Raw genomic sequence first — 16,970 nt, 5'->3', positions numbered from 1 at the left:
GCTCGACCCGGACGCGCAGACGGGCGAGCTCGAGGACAAGTACAAGCCGACGACGTCGGCCTCGAGGAGGCGCTAGAGGTGCACGAGGTGGTGGTCTCGGTTCTGTGCGCGGCGTTCGCCTTTGTGTGTTGTAGCTCTTCCTCCTCGCGTCCTCGTCCTCGTCGTGTTGTTCGTCCCCCTTCCTCGCGCTCGCGTCGCACTTCGCCTCCCCTCTGTTCCCCTTGTCGTTGCAACTTAGCTCTCGTCTTGATGGGCCTCTGTTCGCGTGGCTCGCGGTCACGGTTGTGAGGAGAGCGGCTCTGCGCGGCCACTGGCACTTGCTCGCGCTCGCTCGCATGCGACACAACCTCGGCATGGCGGCCTTGCTGGCTTCGCTGCAGTCCTGTGCGTGCCTGTTCTCCTTCTCTCTGTGCCTGGTGGCCCGACTGAGCATGGCAAGCCGCGCGCAGCGTCGAGCAAGGCGACCAAGGACGAGGTCGACACGGTCATCGAGCAGGTCAAGCAGCTGGCGGGCGAGCACGGCATGGACGACGAGAGCCTGTGCAAGGGCTACGAGCTCGCACTCGGTGGACTGCTCGGTGCGTCCCCTCTCCTCTCGTCCCCTCCTCCCCCACCTCATCCAACCGCCCGAGCTGACGAGGGTTTCCTCGCCTCGGCACTGCGCCGTGCACCTGCAGACACCGACCAGAGCCTCCGTATACTTCCTCAGCTCATCCCGCACACCGCCCTGCCCCTCGACCCGGTCCTCCTCACCACATCCGTCCTCGGCCAGTCGACCGCCTCGCTTCCTCCACGAGCCGGCCAAGTCGCATACGCGGTTCAACGTCGTGCACTCGAGCAGCTCGCTGTGCTTCTTGAGCTCGGCGCAGTCGGGCGAGAAGGACTCGAGGCGCTCGACCGGCTGTATGGCGCCGTCGAGCAGGGCCTTCGCTACCGCATCCTCCGGTGCGCCCACGTCTGCGCTCTCTTTTCCCGTCTGAGATGGCCCTCGCTGATCGATTTGTCCACACAGTGAGCCGACGGCGGGCCTCCTGTGCCTCATCACGCGCAAGCACCACGTCCAGCCACACCGGGTCGCCCGAGTGTGCGTCGACCTCTCTCTTCCCGTCACCCACCTACTCGATCTGCCTCTAACCGGGCACACGCTCCAAGCGCAGACGATCCCTCCTCCTGGACGACCCGCCACCTTCCACCTCACTCGCCCGCCTGCTCGACCTGTACCGCTCGTCCGAGGTCGGCCACGTTCGCCAGACCCGCAAGCATGCCGCCGCCGCTCCAGATGGGTTGCCAAGCAGCCTCGAGGCGTGGAAGATGCGCGTGTCCGAGGTGCTGGATGGCAGCGGTGTCGACGGCGAGCTCGAGGAGGGTCATCGGGTCCGTCCGCCGAACCGTTCTGCCCTTTGAGGAGCGCGCACTGACCTCGCGAGCCTTCCAGGTCAAGCGCCGCAAGCACTCGCACCAGGTTCCTCTCCCCGACTCGGCCATTTTGACGGTCCGTCAGCGCCATAGTCGGCCTTTGTCCTCAAGCAGCCGGCCTGACGCCCTCTGTGCGCCACAGTCGTCTACCGCTTCTCCGCACCTCGCCGACCTTTCCTCCCTCGCCAAACTCGCCGAGCACCTCGACAAGGTCGTCTTGCCCACCCACGCCGCGAGTGTCCTCTCGGCCGGCGCTGGCCCGACACGCAGGAGCCGGCCGCCGACCGAGGCGGACTGGGTCCGTTCATGGGCCTTCCTTCCGCGCAGCGGCTACGATCACGATTGTGCGTCTCTCTCCCTCCCTTCTCTCGGCGACTGTGCGTGCGGCCCGTGCCTGACACAATCCCCCGTCGCAGCCGAGCACCTCTCGCAACTGTCGCACTGGATCATCTCGCGACTCGAGCACGAGCTGTACGACCTCGAGCCGACCAAGGCGGGCCATGCGCGTGTCGAGGACCTTCTCTCCCGTGTGCGGGACATCTGCGAGCTCGGCGGAGTGTGTCTCGCCGTCTCGCTCTCTGGTTCCGGCGCCGGCACTGACTCGAGCCCGTCGCCGCCTGCAGGAAGTCGTCGAGGCGCTCGAGCCTTTCCTCAATACTTTCCTCGCCAACTGGGACGGCGAGCGGCATCGAGACGTCATCTTCCAGCTCGTCGCGCTCCTCAAGCCTCGAGCGTGGGCAGGTTCGTCCTTGTCTCGATCCTCTTTCGACTCAAGGGAAGCTACTCACGCGCTTCTCCCGCCTGCAGATCTTGAGCAGTCCGTCCTCGGCAAGCTGCGCAAACTCGCTGGGACCGCCTCGGTCGACTGGGTCGCCGCCTTGGTCGACTGCCTGAGCGCCCTCGTCCGCAACCTCGCCGTCCGCGACAACTGGCATCTTCAAGCTACCGTGTGCGTCCTCTTCCTCTCTCTCGCCACGTCCTGCAGTCAAACCTGACGATCCTCGACGCAGCACGACGGCGTTCGGCCGTCTCGACGCCGACGGCCAGTACCTCGCGAGCTTGGAGAGCTTTCTCGAGTTCACCGACGAGGTCATCCTCTCTGCCACAGCGGTGCGTTCCGCTTCTCTTCTCTCCTGCCCTTTCCGTCAGAGAACTCACTCGCATGCTCCTGCAGCGCCACCCTACCTCGCTCGTCCTCCGCTCCGCCGCCCTCGGCTTCTACGAGTCGACGCTCCTCCTCCCTCTCGAACTCGACCTGCCCGTCATCGTCCTTCCCTCGCCCATCTTCACCTACCTGTGCCTCCTCTCGAACGAGCTCATGAGCGTCTCGAGGATCTGCGGCATTATCGCGAGGTGCGCCCGGCCATCCTCCTTCGCCTTCTTGCCCTCGGCGACGCCCTGACTCTCTTCCCGCTACAGGCTGCGCGACGCCCTCGTCGGCGCCGAGAGCGCCATCGTCAAGCGTTGGCAAGACGACCCACGCGGCCCGCAGTCGAGCGCCATCGAGTCGCTCAACGCTCGGCTCGTCACGCTCGTCGGTGCTCTTTGGATGCGCCGCTTCCTCGCCACCGACGCATCTATGGGCCTCTCTTCGTGCGTCCTGTTGCCCGCTCTCGTCGTCTTTACGAGGCCGTCAACTGACTCGAACACGCGCAGGGACGTCCTCGACAAATTGCGCTCGAGGAGCGAGGAGCGAGGGCAGCAGGTCGCGTCCAGCATGGGCCTCACGGCGCACAGCGCGCTCGCTCTTCTCGCCCAGGACTGCCTCTCGGTGCGCTCGACTTCCTCTCCTTCCATTCGTACAGGCTCGAGCGCACTAACTCTACGCTCGTGCGCAGGTTCTCGCTACCCAGGACGGCAAGTCGGCCGAGAGCCTCGTCGGGCCGGTCACGACTACTGCACTCAAGCAGCTCGCCAAGGTGCGTCCTCCTCCTCCTCTCTCTCTTTCTTTCTGTCGCCCGGCGCCGTCATGACTGACACCTCTCGCCGTGCAGGACCCCGCCGCCTTCCACATCTCGTTCAACGAGTTCCGCCCGCGCTTCGTCGAGTACCTCGAGGAGCGAGGCGCGAAAGGTCTCGCGAGCTGTCTCTTCTCGAGCTTGTCGAGCTTGGTCGAGCGGCGCAAGTCGAGTATCGGCGGGACGTGAGTGAGGGCAGCCGGGTCGAGTCGCGGCGGTAGCTGGAGGACGAAGCGGCAGGGTCTGAGCGCAATGCAATGGGACGACAAGCTTGCACGAGATCTCGAGACGCTGTTGGAGAGAAGGCGAGCGAGAGGTGAGAGAAGAAGGAGAATGTCCATGATACAGGAGCCGCTCAGGCCCGCCGCTCTACGCATTGCCCATCGCCGCACCCTCAGCCACCGTTCCCTCGCTCGCGATCCACGCCTTGGTCGCCGATACAGTCTCTTCCTTGTCGGCGTCGTACAGGTAGAACTGTGGGAGAGGCCGCGAGTGAGCGGTCCGTGCGCGAAAAGAGCGAATGGGAGGGCGAGAACAGGGACGATGAGAGGGGCAAGGTGACGCACCACTTGCTCCTTGTCGTACTGCGGAACAGGAAGAGAAGTGCAAGATGTCAGTCAATGACAAGGCTTCGAGAGGGAGGAGAGAGAGGAAGGCGAGAGAGGCGGGAAAGAGAGGGACGCACGTTGAACCAGGTGATGCCGACGTAGTGTGGCATGGCCTTTGCCGTCGCCTCGCTCGTCAACTCGTCGAGCCACGCGAGGCGCTCCTCGACGCTCGCGACCCACATCGTGCCCGTCTCGCCCATGGCAAACTTGATCTTGCCGTCGGCGCACCACTTGTCGTACATGTCTTGGACGTGGTTGAGGAAGCCCTCGGACGATGACGAGGAAGGGGACGATCGAGGATAGTAATCAAGCTGGCGAGAGGAGAGAGAGAGTCAGTGTCGCGCTCGGCAAAGGCGACGGCGAGAGGCAAGGAGAAGGAGAAAGGGAAGGCGGTCCGTGCACGGACCGAGACTCACGCCGAGGTAGTGCACCGTCGACAGGTCGTCGGGGAAGTACTTCTCGTAGTCGGACACGCCGCCACCGGCGACGTTGGGCGTGAAGAACATGCGCACGAGCGGGTTGTCGGCGACGGCGGCGGCGACGACGGGCCACGCCTCCTTGAAGTCCTCGACCGTGCCCTGGTAGGTGCCATCGGACAGGTACCAGCTGTAGAAGAGGCAGCGAGAGTCAGTGAGGAGAAGGGAGGAGGCGGGAGAAGGAGGATCGTCGCGAGAGGGGGAAGAGGAAGAGGCGGGCAGACGCACTTGATCTCGTGCGCGAAGCGGAGCCAGACCTCGATGCCCTCGTCGGTGAACTTCTTCATGACCTTTGCGATAGCGAGCGCCTGCGAGTTGTCGTCCTTGGTCAAGCCGCTCCAGCCCTTGGTCGGCATGACGGCCGGCTGGAAGATGCACCTGCACGCCTTGACGTCGTCGAGCTGCGGACGGGAGAGGGTAGCATGAGTACAAGTGCGGCGACAGACGACGAGCGACGGCGAGGCGGTAGGCCGGGAGAGATTGCGGAAGAGACAGACGGACCTGGCTCAGGAGCTGGCTGCCGTGCCACTCGCCCGACGCCGGCAGCTGCGCGTACCAGCCATAGTACGACGACTTGATGCCAAGCCCGGCGTTGATCTTGGCCATGTCCTGGTTTTTATAGCTGTGCGCCAAGGCAAAGGGAGCGTAAGTCGAGGGTCCGTGCGAGCGAGTCGAAGAGGCCGACGCACTCGGGGAGGAAGCCGATGCCGATGTTGCTGTTGCGAGAGTCAGACTGAGTCAGTAAGGCAGTCTGAGGAGATCGAAAGACGCTCGGCGGGCGAGGAAAGGACAGAACAGGAGGTGGACGCACTTTCGTGCGAGTCCCGGCTGCTTGGTCGCGATCACGCCCGACGAGCTGCTCCCGGTCTCGCTCGACGAGTCGTCGCCGCTCGAAGACCCTCCACTACTGCCCCCTCCCGTCGCCTGCGCCGCCTCGGTCGACACGGTCGTCGTCACGACGCCGCCCGACAGCGTCTGCGTCACCGTGACCACCTTGGCGCTCGTCGTCCCGCCGCTCCCACTGCCCGTCCCGGGCGACTCGGTGCCGGCGTAGAAGTACTTGTAGAGGGCGAACGCACCGAGGAGTACGAGGAGGATGGCGACGGCGATGCCGCCAAAGAGGACGAGGCTGCTCTTGGTCTGCTGCCGGTCGGGCGAGAGAGGCTCGTCGGCGGCAGCGCGAGGCGGGCGTCGTGGCGGGGCTGTCGAGTCGTCCGACGAGTAGTCGGTCGAGTCGTCGCTGTCGTCGTACCGCGGCGGAAAGTCGTCCCACCGCTTGCCGAGCGAGCGAACCTTCTCCTCTCGTCGCCGTCGTGGCGGTGCACTTCTTTTGCGCGGCCGGCGCGAAGAGCGTGCGTCGTCGCTGCTGGTGGGCGCACTTGACAACGACTCGTCTGACGAGGAAGACGAGTAGCGGCGGCGAGAGCGCGGCATCGCTGAGCGCTTCGAGGAGGCGAGGAAGCGAGACGCGAGCCGAGACGCGAGCGCCGAGCGTTCGCGGCCGGGCCGGAGAGTCCTCGGACCACGGACAGGAGGGCGAGGCGCGTGCGTGTGGCGCACCTCGGCGACGAACCGGAGCAGAAGAGGGGAAGCGGGAGCAGCGCTCGCGGCATCGCCTGGACGAGGACGCAGCGCGAGGAGCAGGCGTGTAGTACAAGCTAGAGACTTGGTCGTGCAGCAGAGCAGCCCCGGCGCGTGGCGGCGAGAGAGTCAGAGCGAGATGACGACGAGGACGACAACGAGCTCGCCCTCCCTTTCCGCCGTGCTGCTGAGCGTGGACAAGAGCGCACACAGTCTCTGCTAGCCACCAGCACAGACCGCAACCCGCTTGTCGCCGTCCCGACTCGCCCCGTCTCCGCCTCCTCAGATCGCTCCTCGGTACCTCCAACTCGACGAGCCTCGCCAAGATGGTGCGTCCGACTCTCGCAGGGCACTCTATGGGCACCTGTACTGAGCCTCTTGCACCGCAGCAGCCCAACCCGTCCGCCTCGACCTCGTCGTCCGCCCTCCCTCCTCCTCGCGCCTCGATCAACGTCCTCCCCCTCGAGCTCAAGCAGTACATCGCCCAGCTCTGCGCCGACGATGACGACGACTCGTGCAAGCGCAACATGACGCTGCGCGCGCAGCTGCGCAACTGCGACAACCACGAGCACGAGTACGACGAGCTCGACGAGCCGATCGACGACGACGACTGGCACAAGATGGACGACGCCGTCGAGAACTTCATCGGTGGGGCGAGCTGTCGACGCGTTATCCCGCAGCTCTTCCAGGTGTCGCGCGAGTGGGCCGACATCGTAGCGCCTCACCGGTTCAAGGTGCGCCCCGTCGACTTTCCCGTCCTTTCCTGTGTGGACCCGCGCTGACGGCCTCTCTCTCGAACAGACGGTCGAGTACCGCCAGCTCCCCGTCGCGCCTCTGGTATATCGTGTGCCCGGAAGGCTCGCGCCCCCTTCATCCGTCCAGCTCGCCCACTTCCGCAACCACGACCTGCGCCGAGTCGACCCGCTGGTCGTCGACTACGCCATCTCGATTATTCGGCCCGTTGCGCGTCGGCTTGTCCTCGACGCCGGCGCCGTCGATCGCCTCGTCGAGGTCATCGAGGACGAGGCGGTCCGCAACAAGCTCGCCGTCATCGAGGAGGTCGAGGTCGACTACCCGCCCGCGTCTACTTCTACGCTCCTCGGCGCGCTCCCTCGCCTTCAGTCGATCAGCCTGTTCGTCAAGCGTCAGGAGCTCACGGAGGGTCTCGTGCGCGACATCATCAAGGCGGCGCCCTCGGTGCGGCAGTTGTCGATCCGGGAGCCGCGGGGCTTCAGCGTCGAGGCGCAGCCCGCCGCGTCGTCGTTGCGGTGGGAGCCTCTTCGCGCTCTCGAGTCGTTCCTGTACGATGGCCAAGATCTGGGTCCCGTCGTCCTCGGTCTCGTCGCCGCATGCGCACCCACCCTGCGCTCCCTCGACTTGCGCCTCAGCTCGTCGACGGCGCAGCCGGCGCTCGCCACACGCCTCGCCTTTCCTCGTCTGGCCCATCTCGCCCTGAGCGGGCAGTGCTCAGGTCTTGCGCCCCTCCTCGAGTCGTTGAGCGAGAACGCCATCCCCAACCTCGTCGAGCTCAAGCTCGGCAACCGGTGGGAGCTGTTCCAGGACCCGACGGCCGAGAGGGAATACGGTGAACCGCTCGATGAAGAGATCAGCTCCCCCCTCCTTCACCTCGACGCCCTTCTCCTGCCCTCGGGCCGCCCTCACCGCACCCTCGCCACCATCTTCCTCTCGGACCCCGAACGCTTCTTCCGCGCCGACGAGCTCGACTACCTCGAGGGCGTCATCGCCGAGCACTACTCGACCTACGAGTGGATCCTCGCCCCGATGCGGCGCTTCCCCTCGCGCGCCGTCTTCCCCGACGCCGTGGAGCACGCCGGGACGTCGGCGACGAGCGCCGAGCGCGTGCGGCGCGACTTGCGCAGGACGCTCGACCACGTCGACGCGCTGTATGAGCGCGCGAGCCTGAGCGCGCGCATGTCGAGCGACGACAAGCGCCGGGTCGCGAGGTTGGCCGAGGCGTTGAGCGAGTTCGAGTTTGACCGGGTCGAGAGGGGCCTGTAGTGCGGGTGCAACTCTCTCGTTTCGTCGGTGCTCCTGTGGGAGCCCTTGTGAGCGCCAGAGCGACGCTCCTCGAGAGCTCGCTGCTCGGCTTCTTCGCTTCCTCGCTTCCTTCGCTCGCCGCTCTCGCGCCCTCGCCGCTATTGCTCGCCTGCCCTGCTGAAGCTTGAGCTTCTCTGCAACCTTGACACTACCTGGCCTCGCCGGTCGGGCTCCTCGAGCGCTCCTTTCCGGCGTCAAGCGGGAGGGTCTGTGCGCCCGAGTCGAGGAAACGCTTGCCTCCCTTTCAGTTCCAGCTCTCGTCCCGCCTGTGCTCTCCTCGACCGCCTCGCACGTCTCAAACATTCCTCGCGAGCCTGCGAGAGCGCCCCTGCTCTACTCTTGCACCACCAGAAGATCAAGGTCGAAGTCGACCTTCTCAAGTCGAGTCTCTCGCTCTCTCTTTCGCTCTCGCTCTCTCTCGCTCCCTCTCGCTCTCTCGACACGCTCAGGAGAGTAGAAAGGGGGGGCACTGCTCTTGTAGATTGTCAAGGCTAGTCGCACAGGCTGCTCAGAGGGTGGGTGACACGAGGAGATGAGGGAAGGAGGAGACGAGGAGAGGGGGGCACAGCAAGGGTGTGGGTCACAGCGTAGCGAGGGCGAGGATGACAGGGAGGCGAGAGAGAGGGAGAGGGAGAGGGGGTGCACTACTGGTGGAAGCGCATGACGTCCTCGACGTCGTCCTTGGACCCGAGGAAGACGGGGCACCGCTGGTGGATGTCGGTCGGCTTGATGTCGAGGATGCGCTCGGTGCCCGTCGTCGCGAGGCCGCCGGCCTGCTCGACGAGGAACGCCATCGGCTGTGGGGGCGGGTACGGGGTCAGTGCGGGTCGCGGCGCGGCGAGGAGAAGAGAGGAGAGGGAGAGGGAGGCGGGACGCACGTAGCCCTCGTACAGGAGGCGGAGCTTGCCGTTCTTGGACTTCTTGTCCGAGGGGTAGCCAAAGATGCCGCCGTAGAGAAGCGTGCGGTGGACGTCGGCGACCATCGAGCCTGGAAGAGGGTGCAACCGAGGGTCAGCATCGCGCTATTCAACCCGAACGCCGAGACCCACCTGCGGGTGGGCCGAGGGCGACACGAGAGAGAGAGCGAGCGAGGCGACGCACCGATGTAGCGCGCCGAGTAGGGCTTGCCGTTCGAGGGGAACTTGATCGACTCGAGGTACTGCGTGACGGGCTCGTGGAAGAAGAGCGAGTTGCCCTCGTTGAACGAGTAGATCTTGCCGCGCGACGGGATCCGGATGTTGGGGTGCGTGAGGATGAACTCGCCGATGCCCTGGGTGCGCACGACGAGGGTCAGGGTCGAGTGCGAGGACGAGAGAGGGTGTGAGAGGGGGGGACGGACGTTGTCGAGGGTGTAGCCGTTGACGCCCTGGCCGGTCGAGATGACGAGGTTGGCCGACGAGCCGTACATGCAGTAGCCGGCGACCTGGAGCTCAGAGCCGGGGCGCAGGACGTCCTCGAGCGTGCCCTCCGAGTCGTCGCGCTGTGAGAAGGACGACGAGGGTCAGGAGCCCGCTTCTCTCGACAACGACGACGACCAAGGGAAAGAGGTGGGACGCACGCATTTGTAGACGCCAAAGATGGTGCCAATGTTGACGCCGGCGTCAATGTTGGACGAGCCGTCGAGCGGGTCAAAGACGACGCAGTACCGGCCGCGGTGGGCCGTGTCGATAAAGATGGGCTCCTCGTTCTCCTCCGAGACGAGGACGGCGCACTTGCCCGACGCGCGCAGGCTGTTGATCATGATGTCGTTCGACAGGATGTCGAGCTTCTTCTGGTCCTCGCCCTGGATGTTGCTCGAGCCGGCCTGGCCGATCCTGCGGGAGCGGGCGCGACTCGGGTCAGAGACGAAGCGCGGGTGGCGAAAGCGACGAGGCGAGAGAGAGAGAGAGCAAGGACGCACAGGTTGAGGAGGCCGGCGCGGCGGACATTAGTCGAGATGAACTTGCAGGTCGTCTGGATGGCGGTGAGGAGGAGGGTCAAGTCGCCGGTCGCGATCGGGTGACGCTGCTGCTGCGAGAGGACGTGCTGTGGGTCGGGACAAGGGTACGGTCAGTCGACTGTGCTGCTGCTCGCGGCGGCAGAGTGCTCCTCGAGGGTGGTCGGGGCGCCGCAAGGTGGGGCCGCGGCGACGACGGACGGGGTCGCGTGAGCTGCTGTACGCCCGCCCGCTCCACAGCGCTGCGGCTCGTCCTGCTCCTGCTCGACTCATTGCCAGGCTTGTACACCTCGAGCGCAGCCCACGCCGTGCGCCCGCTGCGACCCACCCGCGGGAGCCGGATCGATGCCGCCGGCCAGCTCGCCGTCGTCTCTGAGGAGCTCGAGTGCGGCCGCTTTGCGCTGCAGCGTGCCCGGTGCAGCGGGAGCCAAGACGCCGTCGCCGAGCGGGACCCTCGCGAGCGGTGGCCGACACCCGGAAGAGGCCGGAGAGACGAGGGGGACGAGGAGGAAGGCGAGAGAGAGAGACAGCGAGACGAGGACGGACCGACGTGAGGGTGATGATCTCGGTCTTGGGCGGGGCCTGGTCGAAGCCGGTGTTGGACATGGTGGGTGGTGCGGGTGGTGCGGGTGCGGTTGCGGTTGCGGGAGGAGGAGGAGCGACGGCGGGGGACGAAGGGCGAGAGAGGGTGGTCTTCTGGCGCTTCAAGGGGGGAGGCTGGTGGTGCTGAGGCGAGGCTACGTCTGCCAGTGTGGCTGAGTTGAGCAAGAGAGGGATGGTGGTCGAAGGAGAGGAGGCGAGGAGCAAGCCGGTCGGCGCGGGCGCACCCGGCTGGCCAGCTTCAAGCGTACGCTCTCTGACGGCCGAAACGAGGGACCCCGCCCTCGTAGTCGCTCCCGCCCACGCTCGCCCACCCTATCTCCAACGTCAACACCAGCTCTCGACACCTCGCTCACGCTCGAGGGTCGGTCCCCAGCTCTTCTCTGCTCTCCCACGCCTCCACGCACGCCCACCGCTGGGGCTGCGACCACCGAGCCCGGTGTCGACGTCGACGTCGTCCGTCGTGCCGCGGCTCGGGCGAGGAGGCCCGGGCGCGGCCGCCTTCTCACCGCTCTCTCTCTCCCGTCCTCGTCGTCAAGCCGTACACGCGCTCGACACGTCCTGTCGAGCTGCGGGACCGTGCACTCTCTTGCCACTGCTCGAAGCGCTTCGTGCTCGCCCGACGAGGACCGGAAAGGAGACGAACAGCGCTACAGAGTTGGTGGTCCATGAGGGAGAGGGAGCGACAAGTGGCTATGATGTGGGTGTGTGTGGATGGCGCTATGGCTACAAGTTGAGCAAAGAGAGAGACCGTGTCCGGGTTCTGCTCTACCCTCCCGTCCTCCTCCGCTCCTCCCTCGCCTCCTCCTCCTCCTCCGCTCCCACCGCCCGCCGAGCGAGCGCCCAGCGCCCAGCTCATCCCGCTCAGTCACGCGACAGGAGGCTCCACCCCTTGCCCTTCTTCTCCTTGGTCCCGGCCTTGCCCTTGCCCTTGTCGAGCGGGCTCGACGACGACGACGTCGAGGCCGACGACGACGACGGGCCGACGTAGCTCATGACCGGGATGGCTGCGAGGGGTGCGACGAGCTTGGTCAGTACCCGAGCGCAAGAGAGCGAAAGACAGAGAGAGGGAGAAAGAAGGACGCACAGGTGTCGCGCCCCATCTCAAAGCTCCTCTGCCCGCGCCCGCTCGCCGGCGTCGCCCTCCCACTCGCCGACCGGCTCGAGCCCTGCGACGACGCGGCGGCGAGGTTGTGCTGGGCGCGCTCGGCCGCGTTGCGGCGGCGGCGGCGCGCGTTGAGCTTGCACGCGCAGTAGATGAGCGCAAAGAGGAGGACCGACGCGACGAGGACGAGGACGGCGAGGCCGACTTTCTGCTCGAGGGGAGGGCGCGCGCAGAGAGGTGTCAGTGAGGCTCGAGCGAGATAGAGAGAGAGAGAGAGAGAGGCGCACCGAAAGGACCGACAGCTCGCTGATCTTGTGCTTGGTGTCGCGGTACTCGGCCGTGATGGCGTCGTCCCACGTCGTCGGGTTGTACCACACGGCGTCGGTGCTGTTGGCCGACGTGGCGGCAGCGGCGGCGGCAGACGAGGTCGACGACGCGACGCTCGAGGCGGCGGATGCGGCCGACGAGACCTTGGACGCGATCGCCGACGTGGCAGAGGCTGCAGGCCACGAGCGTCAGGTCAGTGAGACGCTCACGTGGGCGAGTGCAGGAAGAGAGGAAGGGACGGACCGCCGTCGGACGTGGCACCGTCGGCGTTGACCTCGCTCGCGATGTTGTCGAAAAAGTCGCCGACGTCGCGCTTGGCCTTCTTGCCGTCGTCCTTATTGTCCTCGTCCTCGTCGACGTGCTTCTCGTCCTTGCCGTCCTTCTCGCGCCAGTGCTTCTGGTCGTCGCTGTCCTCGACGTACCAGTAGTGGCGCCCGTCGTCGCTCTGCGCCTTGCCCTTGTCGACGACGCCCGTGCCCTTGGTCGCCGCGGCCGAGGCCGTCGCCGACGGGCCAAACCCAAAGTGGCCCTCGACCTTCTCCCAGAAGTTGCGCTTGAGGCGGCGGTGACGCTGCGGGATCGTCGACGGGTCCATCGTCTGCGCGGCGCGAGAGAGAGAGAGGGAGCGACAGGGTCAGGTGCCGCTCGACGACAGCGAGAGGGGGAGGGAGAGGAGGAGGAGGGTGGGACGCACGGCGCCGTTGTACTTGCTGCCGTTGAACGAGACGGTGTGGTTGAAGTGGCCCGGCGGGAGGATGACGACGCCGCCGAGGCGCTCCTTGACGCGCTCGGCCTCGTCGTCGAGCTTCTTTTCGGCCGCGCGGCGGCGCACCATGCGCGACTCGAGGCCGGCCGGGATGGGCAGCGTCGTGTGCGCCGCCGAGGCGGCCGAGAGGAGGTCCTGCAGCTCGGGAGGCGGCGTCGCGAGCGCGGCCGAGGGGAACAGGAGGATGGCGAGGGGGAGGAGCGAGGTCGGCTTCATCTTGTTGTGTAGGTGAACGAGTGTGGTGGTGGTTGGCGCTGGCGGTGGGCGAGTCGAGGAGGCGGGCTGGACGCGAGCGGAAGAGAGCGACGAGGTGCGGCGAGAGGACCCTGCCAGAGGGGCTGCCTGGGAGTTGCTGAGCGGGCGAGCGACGGTGTAGAGAGAGAGACGAGCGGGACAGAGAGAGAGCAGCGCGCGAGCCCGAGGCGCATATTGAATCGAGCGTCGGGTTCGAGGGCGAGACGAGCCGGAACGGGGCGGGCGGGTCGTCGAGCGACAATGTCGCGGGACCTGCTCTGAGCGGGAATGGAGAGAGTGTGGTCTAGCCGCTCGAGTGGCTCTGGGCGCAATCCGGACAGAGAAGGCGGTCCGAGTCGCCGGATTAGGGAGGGGGAGGGAAGGTGGTCGCTGAGCGACGCCGCGTTCGAGCGGCAGCAGCGAGTGCGCCGACTTGGAGGCTCGAAGGCCGAGGGCGAGATGCATGGCAGCAAGGTGTGCACCTTGAGCCCTGCAGCGTGCGAGGAGCCGTCGCGGTGCGGAGGTGGAGCTCGGCGCGGGAGGCTGGTCGACGCCGCATCCGAACCGAGTCGGCGAGCGCCTGGGGCGACGAGCGCGATCGCGGGTGCTGATGCGCAGGTCTCAGCCGTCGTGCTGGGCGGTGCAGCACTGCTCGGAGCGCGAGCGGGCAGCGGTGGTCAGAGTCGAAGAGCGCTCGCCGGAGGAGCTCAGAGTCGCTCGCGGCAAACCTCGCCAGAGGGCGTAGGGTCTCTCGCAGCTCATGTATGAAGCTACTCGCAAGCCACCCAAGCTCCTTCAGAGTACGTTCGACGAGGCGAGTCGCGGGAGAGCTGTCGCACCTCTGCGGCAGCGGCTCGTCTCCTCCAACAACCTCGAGCCCGCGCTCCTGCCCGGCTCAAGCGCACGGCCAAGAGCACACACGGCCATCGAGCACCGCGCACGCGCCGCCCGCGACCCGCCCTTTGTCCTCGCACCCCGTCCCTCGTCGTCCCGCTCCCCCTCGTCTCCTCCGACTCGTCACCCACCGCCCTCGCCCCCGCCGAGTGATGCCCAAGACGCGCTCCTCTGCTCGCATCAACGGCCGACCACCCGCACCCGGCCCGTCCGCCTCGACGAGCGCCGCAGGGTCAGCCGCGAGCGGGTCAGGTGCCTCGTCAGCCCGCCCAGCTCCGCCAGCTCCCCTCAACTACGCGTCGCGCTCCCAGGCCTCGCACGCCGCGCGCAGGTCATCGGCCGTCGTCGCAGCAGCTGGAGGAGGAGCACCCGCAGCCGCGTCGGGCGCCCGCCGCAAGGGCAAGGCGCGCGCGCCCGACCCAAGTGGGGGCGGAGCAGGAGCAGCCGAGAGGGACGACCGCGCCTCGGCCAGCACGCCCGCCAAGCGCATCAAGCGCTCCGACTCGTCGACGCCCTCACCCGCCCCGAGCTCGTCCGACGGCGGCGCGGGCGACGGCAGCGGCACGCCGCTCCCCGTCAAGGCCGACCACGACCACGACGGCGGCTCGCTGTCGCCCAACGCGCCTCCTCCCGCACCCACACCTCCACCCGTCCTCCCGACCGACCACTTTGCCCTCCTGTCGAGTGAGCTCATCTCGCTCGTCCTCGTGCACCTCGTCGCCGTCCCCGCGTCGGCCGCACCCGACACCAAGCCCGACCTGCACTCGCTCGCCATGGTCGCCCTCACGTGCAAGCGCCTCCTGCCCCACGCTCGTGTCGCCCTGTACCGCGACCTGCGCGTCGAGACGAGGGTCCAGGCGCACGCCGTGCACCGCACCCTGCACGGGAGCGACATCAGCAAGAGCGTCCGCAGCGTGACGGCCAACGTCGAGTCGATGGCGAAGACGAGCAGCCAGTGGATCGGTGCGTCGCATTGTTCCGCTCCCTCGGCGTCGGCCTCTCGTCGTCGAAGCCGGTACTGATTCTGCCGTTTCTCGTGTCGCACAGGCTGGTTTCTCTTCCACTCGATGCACTCGTTGTGCGGCATCATCGGGTCCTGCCGACACCTCCTCACCCTCACCCTGTACCAGCCGGCCGACTCGTCGGCCTGGACCAACTCGCTCTGCCAATCGTTCGTCGACGTGAGTCCCTCGTTCCCTCCCCCCTCGGCTCTCCTCCTTCCTCCTCTCAGGGTGAGGCTGACATGGAATTGTCGCCGTCACGCAGCTCAAGAACCTGCACACGCTCATCAAGGACCTCGAGGCGTCGTCGGACGGCAAGGGCGGCGGCGCGGGCAAGAACGAGGGCATGGACGTCGGGTGGCGCGCGAGGAAGAGCACGAGCATGTGGGCCGTCAGCCAGGTGCGTCTCGGCGCTCTCTTGCGCTCCCTCTCGCCTCGTCCCACGGGCAGCTTGGCCGCTTCGCGTAGATGTCCTGACGCACGCCCCTCTCTCGCCGTCTGCAGTTCGTCAAGCCGCTGTCGACCCTCAAGAGCCTCCATACGCTGCGCCTGTGCGGCATCTCGAGCGACTCGTCGACCCTTCCTGCACCGCCGCTGCACTCGCTCCGCCTCACCGAGGTCGTCCTCATCGAGGTCAAGTGCGTCGCCGCTCGTCCTCTCTGTGGGGCCTGCGTGACCTCGCGCCGGTCCTGCTTGTTCCTCTGGTTGAAGTGGCGGAGCACTGACACACCCTCGCACCCCCTCGCGCAGCATCACCAACACGGACCTCATGCAGCTCCTCGGCGACGCGCGCCAGGTCAAGCGCTTCACGCTGTGGCGCAGCTCGCTCCTGTCGAAGCGTGGCCTCGCGCACGTTCTCAAGAAGTGCCCGAGCCTCGTCGAGCTGCGCATCGGCGGTAGCTGGTTCGGCGCCAAGGAGGAGGGTGCGTCCGACTCTTTCTCTTTCTCGCCCTCGCCCTCGCGTCGACGCCGGCCCCTGACCCTTCCTCGCCTCCCTCTCGCATCCACAGACGACAAGAACTTTCCCCTGAACGACTCGCTCCCGTACCTGCCGCACCTCAAGGTCCTGCACGTCTCGGGCTCGCTCATCTCGCCCGCCGCACTCGAGATCCCGTCGGTCCAGCTGTCCCACCTGTACGTCCACGGCGCGCCCTCGTGGACCCCTCAAGCCGTCCACGCCGCCCTGAGCAAGATGGCGCACGACCCGCCTGCGGCGGCGCGCCTCACGCTGCCCGAGATGCGCGACCCGGAGGAGATTGCCCGCGAGGAGGAGGAGCGCGCCGCGGCGGCGGCCGCGGCCGTGCAGGGGCTCGCGTCGCGGCGCGCACGGCGGCAGGCGGCGGCGGTCGCGCAGCAGGCGGCGCAGGCGGCGGCGCAGGCGGTCGCCGGCATCGGCGTCGCCAACGCGGCCGGGTGGAACGAGACCTGGCGGTTCACGGTGCGCAAGACGGGCGAGGCCAAAGGGTGCGTCGTCGACGACCGCATGTTCCCTGGCGACCGAGGCGTCGGCATCGACGACTCGGACAGCGATGCGTGACCGCGCGCGCGCTCGAGGTGGTTGCCGAGGGTCGGTGGGCGCTCGAGGGTCGGTGGGCGCTCGAGGGAGGTGTCTTTGTTCTCTTTCTCTTCTCTTTCTCTTTTGCTCTGTCTCGTCTAGCGTGTCGTACCTACATCCAGTCTGTGTCCTCAGTCGCACCGCAATGCACTCTCTGATACGCTCGAACGCTGCCGAGAGCCCGCCAGTCGAGATCTGAATGTCCCGTGCCGAGAGAGAGAGATTCGCTTGAGAGGTCGTTCAGGGCCAGGGCGGTGGCCTCGAGGAGAAGCGGGTTCCCGAGCAAAAGATAGCGCTGCAGATGCTGCGGCCTCCGCTTCGCAGCAGGGCAACCTCGAGGCGACAGCGTCCGCTCCCCACACAACTTGAGAAGGCCGACCCTCTCGCCTCGCGCCCTTTTTGACTTCTGACGGCTCCCTCCCCTCGCCCTCGCGCCCTCGCTATTTCTGGCCACC

General features: G+C 67.0%; 6 protein-coding genes across 6 annotated transcripts; 3 read left to right on the top strand and 3 right to left on the bottom strand.

Annotated features, from left to right (window-relative positions):
* Positions 1 to 335: 335 nt before the first annotated feature.
* Positions 336 to 3,654, top strand: RHOBADRAFT_55543 (uncharacterized protein; the record flags this gene model as incomplete). The annotated part of the gene is made up of 16 exons (XM_018417904.1): positions 336 to 384; positions 450 to 578; positions 678 to 945; positions 1,013 to 1,084; positions 1,158 to 1,374; positions 1,436 to 1,492; positions 1,559 to 1,760; positions 1,833 to 1,972; positions 2,040 to 2,157; positions 2,224 to 2,365; positions 2,427 to 2,526; positions 2,591 to 2,769; positions 2,836 to 3,009; positions 3,073 to 3,187; positions 3,255 to 3,335; positions 3,411 to 3,654. 16 exons carry the CDS (start codon positions 336 to 338, stop codon positions 3,561 to 3,563), a joined length of 2,196 nt encoding a protein of 731 aa, XP_018268921.1. The 3' UTR covers positions 3,564 to 3,654.
* Positions 3,655 to 3,692: 38 nt separating this feature from the next.
* RHOBADRAFT_55542 (glycoside hydrolase family 26 protein) lies at positions 3,693 to 5,892 on the bottom strand (the record flags this gene model as incomplete). The annotated part of the gene is made up of 9 exons (XM_018417903.1): positions 3,693 to 3,848; positions 3,941 to 3,958; positions 4,060 to 4,293; positions 4,399 to 4,588; positions 4,687 to 4,859; positions 4,960 to 5,080; positions 5,148 to 5,174; positions 5,270 to 5,759; positions 5,838 to 5,892. The coding sequence occupies 9 exons, from the start codon at positions 5,890 to 5,892 to the stop codon at positions 3,744 to 3,746; spliced, it is 1,413 nt and encodes a 470-aa protein (XP_018268920.1). The 3' UTR covers positions 3,693 to 3,743.
* Positions 5,893 to 6,395: 503 nt separating this feature from the next.
* RHOBADRAFT_55541 (uncharacterized protein) lies at positions 6,396 to 8,058 on the top strand (the record flags this gene model as incomplete). Its single annotated transcript, XM_018417902.1, has 2 exons — positions 6,396 to 6,773; positions 6,841 to 8,058. The coding sequence occupies 2 exons, from the start codon at positions 6,396 to 6,398 to the stop codon at positions 8,056 to 8,058; spliced, it is 1,596 nt and encodes a 531-aa protein (XP_018268919.1).
* Positions 8,059 to 8,741: 683 nt separating this feature from the next.
* RHOBADRAFT_17711 (uncharacterized protein) lies at positions 8,742 to 10,639 on the bottom strand (the record flags this gene model as incomplete). The annotated part of the gene is made up of 7 exons (XM_018412385.1): positions 8,742 to 8,894; positions 8,976 to 9,085; positions 9,199 to 9,367; positions 9,437 to 9,577; positions 9,656 to 9,911; positions 9,998 to 10,122; positions 10,580 to 10,639. The coding sequence occupies 7 exons, from the start codon at positions 10,637 to 10,639 to the stop codon at positions 8,742 to 8,744; spliced, it is 1,014 nt and encodes a 337-aa protein (XP_018268918.1).
* A 622-nt stretch (positions 10,640 to 11,261) lies between these two features.
* RHOBADRAFT_55540 (uncharacterized protein) lies at positions 11,262 to 13,047 on the bottom strand (the record flags this gene model as incomplete). The annotated part of the gene is made up of 5 exons (XM_018417901.1): positions 11,262 to 11,640; positions 11,721 to 11,946; positions 12,026 to 12,237; positions 12,309 to 12,663; positions 12,760 to 13,047. 5 exons carry the CDS (start codon positions 13,045 to 13,047, stop codon positions 11,498 to 11,500), a joined length of 1,224 nt encoding a protein of 407 aa, XP_018268917.1. The 3' UTR covers positions 11,262 to 11,497.
* A 1,064-nt stretch (positions 13,048 to 14,111) lies between these two features.
* Positions 14,112 to 16,497, top strand: RHOBADRAFT_55539 (uncharacterized protein; the record flags this gene model as incomplete). Its single annotated transcript, XM_018417900.1, has 6 exons — positions 14,112 to 14,922; positions 15,007 to 15,140; positions 15,226 to 15,360; positions 15,465 to 15,598; positions 15,711 to 15,883; positions 15,971 to 16,497. The coding sequence occupies 6 exons, from the start codon at positions 14,112 to 14,114 to the stop codon at positions 16,495 to 16,497; spliced, it is 1,914 nt and encodes a 637-aa protein (XP_018268916.1).
* Positions 16,498 to 16,970: the final 473 nt, after the last annotated feature.

Source organism: Rhodotorula graminis, assembly GCF_001329695.1.
Source record: "Rhodotorula graminis WP1 unplaced genomic scaffold RHOBAscaffold_13, whole genome shotgun sequence".
Lineage (NCBI taxonomy): Eukaryota > Fungi > Basidiomycota > Microbotryomycetes > Sporidiobolales > Sporidiobolaceae > Rhodotorula > Rhodotorula graminis.
Note: the sequence above shows the minus strand (reverse complement) of the source record. Positions and strands in the feature narration are given on the sequence as shown.